The sequence below is a fragment of the Pygoscelis adeliae genome, unplaced genomic scaffold (genome assembly GCF_000699105.1).
Source record: "Pygoscelis adeliae isolate BGI_AS28 unplaced genomic scaffold, ASM69910v1 Scaffold483, whole genome shotgun sequence".
Taxonomy (NCBI): Eukaryota; Metazoa; Chordata; class Aves; order Sphenisciformes; family Spheniscidae; genus Pygoscelis; species Pygoscelis adeliae.
In genome coordinates, this window is record NW_008824379.1 from 832,124 (window position 1) to 844,265 (window position 12,142).

At 39.6% G+C, this 12,142-nt stretch overlaps 1 protein-coding gene across 1 annotated transcript in view; it reads right to left on the minus strand.

Annotated features, from left to right (window-relative positions):
• Positions 1 to 10,290, minus strand: part of MED13L (mediator complex subunit 13-like) — a 195,119-nt gene extending 184,829 nt beyond the window's left edge. The window contains 1 exon segment of the mRNA XM_009320204.1: positions 10,285 to 10,290. Coding sequence (XP_009318479.1) covers positions 10,285 to 10,290 — 6 coding nt within the window.
• Between the last annotated feature and the right edge of the window lie 1,852 nt (positions 10,291 to 12,142).

Below are 12,142 nucleotides of genomic sequence, written 5' to 3' on the forward strand. Positions count from 1 at the left end.
TCAAGTAAGAAATTAAACTGTATCTAAACAGTAAACATACCTTTCCTTTCTCTGGGCAGTACACATAGAAAGTATCAATAAGAAAAAGGGTGAATTTTTACTCCTAAAGAAAACAAAAGACTTGCAGATCACGTATTCCTCCTGTTTTCATCATCTGCACAAGGACATTTAACCTACTGGCCTACACTGCTCCTCCAAAACCCATACTACATGTCACATACAGAAGGATCTCCCTTTTCAAGTCCACAAACTCAGTTCATTTAGAAGTTTAAACTCTAAAATTTACTTTCCTTCACTACAATAACTGCAAGTAGGCTGTTACTTGTTCTAGAGCTAGCTGGTTAACTAGTAAGGAGCTAAAGGTGACGTTCATCATACCAACAACACAAGCAAAAAATACTTGTATTTCTTTGATCTTATAAATATATCCTCTGAAACAGTTTCACCTCATTCTGCCTGTCTGTTGCCTAGCACAGGAGGGTTCTGGCCCATGACTAAAGTTCCTGTGACTATGCCTCAAGGACTATTTCCCCAAACACTGAATCACACAGATTCAGTTTACCGTTGTCTATTTAATTTTCCTCTGAAGAGGCCTCACGGGGCACACAGGAATACAGTAGCTGACCTCCACTGGGAAGGGGAAAAATCTGACAAAACACTGAACAGCAGTGAAATTGTTTTTCTTTTTTGCATGCCCTTAAACCACCAGTCATCTTCAGCTCTCCATTGTGGAGGCGATGCTACCACCCTGTATCATGTCAGCAGGACACCAACGGTGGTGAAGTCGCAGACAGCACTGGATTATCCCTGCTGAAGACTTTCTACAGCCAGCACTACCGCTTTTGCACTCAGACAGAAATGCTGATCATCCATTCAAAGTGTTGGGGAACTACAGAAAAGCAAATAGGAAAAGATAGTTAAGACTGGCCGAGATGCACAGGATATATGCCATGTTCCTGGCACAAAAGAGGGCATGGGAGCACAGGACGAAGAGGCAAAAGGGAAGGACAAAAATTATTTTTTCACAGTAGGGTGCCATGTAGCGCTGGAATACCTCACAGATTACATAATATTCTAAGAGAAAGCACTTACACATGCTCCTCCAAAACATCTACATCTGTTCTACATGGATCTCTATCAATAGCTTGGAAAAGTAACGTGCAGAGTTTCTGAAATAGTATAATAAATACGACTACGAATCACAAACCACCAAAGATTAGCGCTGGCATAGGCAACCTAGGAAAAAAATAATGGTAAATGTTTATGTCATAATCAACTAGGAACATACGGTAAATCACAAAGAACATGGAATAGGAGGGTAACAAAACCAAAAAAACAAAAAACCCAACCAAACAAAAAAAGGTTACTCAACAGCACCACTCACTTGATCAACACAGCAATAACTAGATATCAGCTGTTGGAAACAGCAGACAAGCTCTTGCAGCTTTCTGGCAGCTCAGAGGTATCAACCCGTAACATCCCATCCGTCTTACGGATGAAATATAGTCAAGAAAAGCATACAAAAACCAGCAGAGCTGCATTCAATTTAATTCTACACTAACAAACTTCTGGAGTGTCTAATTCTACAGACTGTGAGGAACGACGAACTACTAGAGATAAGCAGGATCACTAGTGACCGCCCACACAGAAAGTGACTCCCAAGAAAAGGAAGAGACAAGTGCTGGGGGTTTTGGACTTAGTAGCAGCACAAAATGACATCTCAGACATCGTTTCCCAGTCAAAGTTGCAGAGATGAGGTTTAATGCATTTATTTGGATATGTCCATTTCTGTTTACATTTTTAATAGGTAAGCATCAATACTAATCCCTCAGAATTTCTAGATTTTGTCCTCGTGTTAATTAAAACTGAATTCAAAAAAAGACCTGAATCCAGAAGTAGTACGCGAGAGATTGCACTGGGAACACTTACATATATTCTATGCCTCTACAGATGTTTTCTGTAAAGTATTTAACACGCTATAGGGAGAATATCTGCATCCACATGGAGTTTTTTAAAATTAATTTAAACAAAAAAAAGTCACTAATTTCAAAAGTCCTCAATCTGTAGCAGGGTTTTTACAAACAAGACAGCCGACGGCCTGTGGTTCTGGTGATGGTATTAAAGAACTAAACGTGATTTCATTTATGCTTAATCAGCAGTGAACACAGGCTGCTACCAAAATGGCAACCTCTTCCTCAACCCCAGCCATGCATTTCCATCTCCCAAACCGACATTCGATCTAGTGATCATGCAATCACTGGGTGAATGGAATCAGTTCGCCAACTTAAAGATGAGAAACAAAAAGAAAGAAAAACGTTTATCAGATCAGCACACTGACAGCTTACCCTGCAGCCACATAATCACTAGAGCAGACAGAAGAGCAGGAGTGAGAATGCACAGCTGAGAGCAGCAGTTGAGTGGGATCTCCCCTTTCAGTGGCAGCTCCAATCAGATAAAACAGAACATTAAACTGCACACAGAGGCTGTTGTTAATGTACACCTTAAACCAACACAAGCAAGCACTGGTGCCAAAAGCAGTCCTGGACTGGCCTGAATTCCCTGCATCAGTCATCTGCTCCTGACTTTACCACCACTTCTGCTTTCCAACAGTGCTGCTGTTTGCATAGATTCATACTGAGGTGAACTGACTAAAAATCCGAAGTATTATATTAAATGTTTTTTGCCTCTACTCAGATCAGTGCCCATACCTGATTCATTAAATAGCCACCGAAGTGCTTGTACCAGTAAAACAGAGGACAGCAAAGCAGGTCAGGGAGGGTACAGCTGCTCCTTTTAGGAAGACTGATGTTTTAAAGCAGCCTGAAGTACTCACTGAGATAGAAACCAAGATTGCCAACCTGAGGACAAAACTGTGAACATACTGTTTTACTAACAACTGGTTAGAAATGAATGCAGAACAAAGCAAAAGTCTTGCCAGGTGATGTAATCTATTGTGTTTCTTGCATCTTTTCCCATATGCATAGTCTTGACTTACTATGGTTGCTACAATGTTCTTAACACTGAAAAGCCTGACAAAAAAGAAACTTACAAATACTCTCCTCTTAACCAACATGGTTAGTAAGTCATGCATTATGCAAGAGACTTTTTGCTTTCCTTTCTAAAGGAACATATGTTTTGGAGGACTCTGCTGTGAAGGGTTCAGCTTCCCAGATTCAAGGGGCATTTTTGATTTTTTTTTTTCCCCCCTAAATTCAGTTAATGGCAATTGGACACAGAATGGAGTGTTTGTAAGATGCCTGTTCCGAATGCACTGGGCCAAGCCTGTAAGGAAACAGAGAAATCAAATCTCTGTGTCTAACAGTAATATCCAAAATCTTTACTAACATTCAACTTTCTACAGTAAAATTCCCAAGACACAAAAAGATCTGTTTCTGACGTTTCCAAAAGGAGCTATCAGGGGAGAAGAGTGCATTCAAACTCAAAATTCCACGTAGGCATCCAAACACACCCAAAACATACACAAGAAATAGGCATTAATGAAAACACAGCCATGCCAATGCTTTCATTCAGAAACAGGCCACAGAAAGAATGTCATATATAGTCCTTTGAAAAGGAATGCAAACACAGGTTTCCCTCCCTCTAGGTGACTGTCTTAACCATTAAGCTCTACAGAGTGAAACAGCTTCAAAAAAATGAACTAAGAGTATTCAAAGCTCTGATATCCCCTATACACACACAAGCAAGCGGAAGAGACAAAGAGAAAGCAAATTAGCACTTTCTCTTACAATCATTAGTCTGCTGCAACAGACACCTTCGCATCTATCTGCAACAGCTGAGGGCTGTAGCCATTTTAACTCCAGGACAGCATCCAGAACTGTAAATTCCTAGCAGAGATAAAACCTAAGCTCTGATTCTCCCCCCCCCACCCCCACCCCCAGGCTTAAATCAGAATAACAGACAGGCAGAAGGGTCTTCTGCTGATCTCAGAGCGCTCCATTCAGATTGGCAGAGGTTAGGCTGCTAAAAATCACGATTCCCCAGTAACATTTCACACTGCACAACTTGATTTTGGCATGCTACCAGCAACCCTAAAGATTTAATTAGTGCTGTGTAGCCACTGTGACTATTTTCCTCTTCTGCAGTCCTCACAGATGGAACACAAACAAAACACATCTCCCATCTCCTCTTTTTTTCCCTCATCTCTAATCAAATGCTTTTTTGACTTTGTGTTGTATGGGAAATGGACAGGCCAATTCTAAATGAACTTCTCCAGAAGACTTCAGTAATTCCACCCATTTTAATACACAAAAGCTCCCTTGGAGACACTATACAAGAATATAGACACAGCAGAACCAGAAAAAGGCAGAGCATCAAAAGTTTGAGAAATTCTTGTATTAGGCCACACCAAGCGTAAAGCAGAGTTATTTCTGTATTATTGTACTTCTCTACATTAAAAACAATGGCTAAAATTACATAATCACGTTAATTTTCCTGCTTCATATAGTACAGAAAGGTGAGAAAAGCTAAGGCAGATTCAGGCCTCAGGGTGTAGAAAATCAGTACCCCAGTATTTCCGAAATAGGAAGGATATACATGAAAAGGAGGCAAAGATCTACAGAAAAAGCTTGAAGGGTCTTATGAGCAAAAGGACTAGATACCCATCACATAGGCCCTCAGCTCCAACCCTGACTTTCTCAAAGACTTTCAACATGGCATTGTTCAGGTCATTTTATCTCCCTCACTTCTATCTGGAACAAAACAAAACCATAACAATAACCGGGTACAAAAGTACTTCCCAATTGCCTGTCCAAAAGGTGCTACTCAGACAAATTCAGGCCTGCACAGTGCTTCAAAGGTAAGTTTCTCTAATTCTCTTTAAGAAAAGAAGCAAGTAATGTAAAAAACAAAACCAAACCACACCACTCAGGTCAGGTATTTCTACAAACAAGTTTCAGTTAGCCAAAGGGAATATAAAAATGAAAAGGCTTTCATCATATGCCCTTCTAACCAAGGTGAAGATGTTAAGTTGTCCAGGATACCTTAAAAAGGTGTATTTACCAGCCTCTGAAGTTAGGCGCTATCTAAACAATTTCTCTAATCTAGATTTTTGTTTGCTTCTATGTAGGATACTGTAGATGCTAAGTGTCTTTAGTCTACAATTTATGCTTCAAATTGGAACATAAAAAATGGCATATGGCATTTATGCCATATATATATATATTTTTGCCAGTTTTATTTATCTCTCTCATCTTAGAGAGCTTCGTTCAAGTAAGTAGCTATTCTGAAGCCACTAGAGACTCATACTAGGGACTACTCACATGAGTAAAAATCTGCATAAGAAAGCCCTTAGTTCATAGTCCAAGAATTTAAACTGTAGTTAAAGGTGCCATGGGAATTACACCACCATTTTAATTAAATGCGGTAAGATCTTGCAGACAGAGTCAAGATTAGCACCATCTGTTTTGGTTACAGTGTTTCATTTGACTACATCATCCTCACACAGCAACAAAATAGCATTTCACACTCCACTCAAGCCCTTTAAATACCAGGTAAAATTTATGTCATCTTGATACACCTCACTAGGAAGGGAGGACAAAAGGACGGAGACAGGAGGACTGAAAAATACTCTGTAACAACGTGTGCTTACGGGGGAGGCAAACACACACGCTGACAGGAACTCTTGTCCCCCACTCCCACTGAAATAAAATATTTAGTAACATCTGCCGAAGTCCCTGTCAAGTGAATTGAAAGAACAGAGGCAAGAAAAAAAGAAAGACACATCAAGGAACAGAGGAGACTGCTTAACTAAAAAAACAGTTTTCTTCATAGCTATATATTATTTCTACACTCTGAGAAGATTCCTATTTGGATAGCACAACTTTCTGTGGTAAGACTGAAGCAGGAGCAAGCACCTGTACACAGACACTCTCTCTTATCTTTTACTCCCAGGTCGATAACTCTCTTGGTTTAAAAAACCAAAACAAACCAGCCATCACAACCCTGTGTAGTCTCCTGAAATCAGCTCATTTACTAAACTATGTATTAACATTCCCCTCTTCATCGTATACATTTAAAAAAAGGGGGGAATGGTTTGTGTTCCCTTCCCTCAGGGCTTGCCCCTTCTGCCCCTTAAAAAGGGAGGAACCACATGGCAGTGAAGAGAGATCTTACTGTGCATGGAACCAGCCGTGGCTCAGCTTCAAAACGACATTTCTGTTATTGCAATGCTTGTCTGCCCATCGCTTTGCCTAACTGCATAAACGAAGTTCTTCAAACTTTCTCATACTCTGAATTCAAGAATGTGAAAAAACCAACACATTAAAAAAAATACGTAATTCTGAAACAGGCCTCACGTGGCCAACAGAAAAACTGTGCCATGCTCAGTGCTTCAAAGAGCTGAATGATCAACTGAGTTGAGCATCATTCTTCTTAATATGCAACTGATCAACAGCAGAATGACACGTTTGACTTTATTCCTTTCCTTGTATAAGCACACAGTCAAGTGGGTGGACAAAGAACAGCCACTAACAATCTTTTAAAAATGAAGGATAAAAAAAAAATTACCTTTTTTTTTTTGTTCATTCATTTGCTCTTAAAACCGGCAAGAAACTGAGCACATCACTGCATGTAGCACACGTGCCTGAAACAGCTTTCTGCTGGATAAATCTCTTCACTCCATACCATGTTGCCCTCCTCCTTCATACCCCCTGGAACAGATTATCTAAATGCTACTACTTCAGAGCTGTTTGTGACAAGCAACAGTGTCAGGGCATTTGTATATCATCTTTTATCTTTGCCGAGTCTCAGTGAAGGATTTAGCTGTAACTACAATCCTACTATCAGACATCCTCCTGATGGACTTCTGTACCTGGGGACATTTGAGATACTACATCATAGTATCAAGCACCAGAAAACCAAGATACTTCTAAAGTAAGAGTCCACATATACCATTATTAAAAGCCACAAACTAATAGCATGAGCTGTTATGCCTAAAAAGTAAACAGTACTGACAGAAATGAGATATTTCCCCTTCCCTCCTAGATGTCAGTGTGATTCTGCTTATATGGGAGAGGAGGCAGCCAGGAAGATTAATAGATTTGTTTCTTTGAAACAGAAGTCAGACCAGCCTCAAAAGGAATTTGAGGTGGCAACTAAGTACCATCTTTCCCAGTGGAAAATATAAAAGGACTCCAATATTAATGCTCAAATTTCAGCAGTTCTGGCAGATGCAGAAGCTCCCAACAAAGACGTGTTGAGTGGCAAGCATAAAAGAAAGAGTAATCTGATAAAAAGGCCCAAATTGCTGATACGTAACCCAACCATCACAGAATTTCAGGGTTAAATACTAAAATAAAACACAGCAGAAGGAAAACGAGCACACACTGACATACTGAAAGAGAAACAGTACCTTCCTAGAGTCCACTGCAAAATCAGGTTGGCAAAACAAAACAGAATGTTACAAATTCTTATGAAAGAAACAGAAGGTGACACAGAAATTGTTAGGCCATCACGATTCACATGTAGGTCTGCACCTTCGTTGCTAACTGCAGTTCTTGTTTCCCCACATCGGAAAGTAGAGAAAACAGAAAAGTTACAAGAAAGTTCAAAAAGTATATATTCCATACAACAAAAAGCATTCAAGGATTAAGATTGTTTGGTCTAAAAGAGGGAAATTATGAGAGTCTCTAGAGAACAGCTGCTGGTTGTGTCTTCCAGGTATCAAATTAAATTAGCAGAATGCAGACTCAAACCAAAACAAGAAGGCTAAACTTTTTGTGTCAGGATAAAAACTTAGGTACTAGTTTAAAAATTGTCTATTAAATATCTACCTGGTTCAAGAAACCTTTCAACCAAATATACCTAGAGCCTGGGAGATTGTTCAAGGGAAGTATTACTACGTCCTTGACTTAGTCTTATATCCTTCCCCAGATAATTGCTAACGTTTATGGCGGAGAGCACACTTTTGCAGCAGATTTTCTGGGTCCCCTTTTCTTCTCCCAGAAAAACTGCAGCAGTGGCTACAGCAAGCCTCTAGGTGACCTCCCAAATAAGAATTTTTTTTTAATACAGATTGCTGTCACTACCAACTGTTAAACTGATAAGCACCAACACAACGCTTCATTAAATCCAGCAGGCCAAACAACCACTGCCCACCATTGAGACAGGACACTTTGAAGGACTTTTGTTCTGATTCAACAAAGCTGTTCCCGTGCCATGTGGTTTAGCCAGGTACCATACTGGCATCTTTGAAATCTTTATCAGCACACGAGGAGCAGCATTAACGATCACTCTCAAAAATAGCTCTCAGACCTGCCATCCTTGAATCAGCCCATCAATAAACCATTAGTAGTCACTCAGGACCTACTCAACGAACTCTTAAAACATTCATTATAAAACAAAACAAAACAAAAAAAGAACAAAAGAAGGAACTTTTGAGAGAAGACCTTTGGGTTACATCAGCATCTTTCTACTTCAGTGAAGGGGTTTGTTTACCAAGTCTCCAGTCCCTTAACCGATTTAGCAAATCTCAGTACACGCTTCCAAACTGGCGCCTGGCTCGTCAGCTCTCTTCCATTGTGAAGGCTGTAACTAAATTGATCAGACAGAGATGTAAAAAGGTAACGTGATAAGCATGGCTGGAAGCCAAAGGGCTGAGATTAGCCATTACTTGAAAAAATACTTTCCAGTAAAAAAATATTCAAGATACAAAAATACAAGGAAACTGAAAGATGGCAGCAACATCTTCTCAGGTCAGCATGTGACTGAAACTCACACAGCCATGCACTTCCACACACTCGTACTTACTGCCTTTTGCACCAATACAGACACATGAAACGGGCAGTTGTCATGCCAGAGTCTCACCACCACGCATAAGAAAGGGCAATGGAAAAGCCAATCTGAACAACAAAACAGGTACTGAACAGGTAGGAATCTAGGTTGCAGAGGATGCTACTAGGCAAGACCTGTCTGTGTGCACAGAGAACATTCCTACCCAAATAAAGCCAAGACAGACAAAAGCATTTAAAAACAAGACATGGTGGGTTTTGATTTGGTTTGGGTGAACAGGAGAAGAAGTGGAATGAAGTTTACCCATGTCAGAACTGAATGTATACCAGTGTAGGCTGTGTAATGCCTGGAAGCAAAATGCCATCTCCAAGACAAGAGACAGAAGGAACTGAATACGTTCTTTTCATTTTAACAAACCCTAGGTTTAGGTAGTGAACTACCCTGCAGGTCAGGTGACGGACACTATTTTACAGAGCATGCTAAAAGTACCTCTGAGTTCCTTAACACTTAAGCCAGTTTCTTTATGAAAGGGAATCAATTATATTTTAACTTCTGAGTAGCTGGCTGAGAAGAGATAATAAAATGAAAACTACCACTGCACACTTCAGATAACACACAAAAGAAAGCAAACAAATGTGCAACTTGCTAGCCAGAGTCCCTCCCTCGCTCTAAGAGAGGGTGAATGATTAGGTTTACAAGTCCCCTTCAAAAAGACAGAATCAGAACTAAGAAACCACTGGTTTTCCAAAATAAAAAAATCCCCTCTTACAGAAAAGTAGTCCAACACATGAAAAAAGATGACAAAAGACATGTCACCAGCAAGAGAGCCAAATTATAAGCAAATCTGCAAGTAAACGAAGGAATCGTCTCTCTTCCCCCAACTTTAATTTTTTTACTTTTTTTTTTTTTTTTTTTTTTAACTGAAGGAGGAAGGAAATATCAAACATCAGACTCATACAATGGACTATCAGATGTTTCCCAAACCAAGTAATCTCACATATGGGCAGGAAAAAAAAAAAAGAGAAGGGGGCAGGCTGGAGGAAGTAACAATCCGAGCAGAGTAAACTTCGGCATACTGAGTTAAAGAATGCAGTTCCTTTTCTTCCCTTATACAAAAAACTGTATTTAAGAGCTCAGAACTAGAACATTTTTGTACACCACATCGAAGCAGAATTGCTTAGTGAATACCAAGAACAGTTCACATAGTCATTTTACGCGTGTGTCCATCACTGACCTGCAAAGCAAACTACACTGCCTGCCCAAATGGGCCCTGGCCCAGATTCCTGGCTCCAGGCTAGGAAGATAGTAACAGTGCAGAAATACAATCAGACAGCCCTGGCTCTTTAACATCAACACTGTCTTGACCAGTGACATCAAATAAAGTTCAAATTGTTAGGCAGTCTGCCAAAATCCCTCAGCCCTTTAGAAAACCACCACCTCAAGAATTCTTTTGTATGAATCTTCCTTAATATAGAAAGTAGTAAATAAATCTACTACATGACTGGTCATGTAGATCCATTTTGCCAGCTTTCTTACCGTCATTCCTGCAAAGACAAGAAACCAGCAACTCCTGCCAGAAGGAAATTCTGGAAATTCACAGAGAGCTCAACTCAAAATTTTATTAAAATACACATGCAAAATTAAATAACCAGAAATACTGAGCTAAAAGTGAAGCCAGCAACTTCAGAATAAAGTAATTTAACCAATTAACCTATTCTGTCAGCAAAGGTATTATTTTGTTATAAAAATACTTGACACAGTCACTACAAGATGTTCCTGGAATGGATTTTATAACTCACCCAGAAGCTCCTACAAATTCAGTAATACGATGGACATACATGAACTGAGATTCATAAAAACCTGACACTAAAAGATGGCAGATACACTGGACTAGATTTGAAAACTTCCTAGTAAACCAGAGACTCCAATAAGAAAAAGAGTCATGGTTTTATACTGCGACAAACCAATACATTTTGAAACTTATGCCTCGTAGCTGTTAGCTATGAATGCATCATTACCAAAAACCAAAGGTTGCCAATGCCTGGTCAGTAGGTACAGAACAGTTTTCCTCTAAATTTGGTTTTCAATTCTCTGTTCTCACGAAATATTGTGTTTTACGGGCAAATACAGAGCTATAAGAACAGGCAACAACGAGGCACTGACCACAGCATAGCTCTTTTAAAACTAAAAAGATGAATTAAATAAAGTTTTACTGAACAAGCTTTAAATTCCCCTCTCTAAGACATAGACTGCGGTTACTCAGCCACTTTGATCTCACCTCAATCCAGGCCGCTGCCAAAACTTGGTGGGGAGAGAGAGGAGTAAGAGGTACACAGAGCTGGCTAGGGAGCGAGAAGGGGGAAAAGTTTTTCACCAGGTCAGTTCCCTGATCTAGGCTTAAATGTGAGCTTATGAATCCTTTTGGGGTCACCAAGGCATGGAAGAAGAGTGAAGGGGGAGGGAGAAAAAGGAGAGGAAAAAAACCCCACCTTTTATTCTGTAGTTAGTATTATTTTCTTTTCATAAACAAGAATAGCACACTACACTACACTGCAACACTGGCTGACTAAAGAAAGCAGAGGTAAGTGCCTAATGAGAAGTGATACAGAAACAAGCATGCCACATCTTGTAATAAAAATTACATTTTAGAAGACTGTCCATTTTTCTCCATTTTCATAAGCTGATTAAATACATCCCTTAGTATGGGGACAAGGTCTTTGTGTATGTTTGAGCTCATCTGTGTTAGTCACATAAACATAAATATTGCCTAGGGGCACATTATACAACAGCAACACACAGTAAAATTTCCTGTCTCAAAGAAACAAAAGAGAGAACGCCACTAAAAGCTCAAGTCCCGTTTCTATATGCACTACTGCAATTCTGTTCAGGAAAGTGAATTAAGCCACACATGACTCAATGAGAAATAACATTTTTTAACAGACTAAAGTAGGAAGTGAGAGTCAGGATTTATCAAAATTAATCACAATTCCCAGCAAAAGCCAAAGGAAAGACTGCTTAAACCTTTTAGATTAGTGAGATACTAAGAACAGACATCATCTAAGTAAAATGCTAAGAACCCTCCCGATCTGAAAAGTTAAAACTTACTATATGGTATCAAAGTGGTTTATGTTCAGACGTCATTATCATTTTACAGTATCATACTGCATTAGATCATACTAATGCACGACTGCGTAACTAGCTGAAGCCACAGCAGGAAACGATGCAAGCTGTCATTCTTAGTATCGCAGGCCTGTTATCCCTGTGGTATATATTTCACAACTGTGTGCAGAGGGAATCTAACACAATGTTTTAGTAATGTTTTGAGGTCTGTTAGAGCAGAATATTTTTATTAGCTGGTTTCTCTCTGAAACTACCAGTTGATATTGGGAAACTG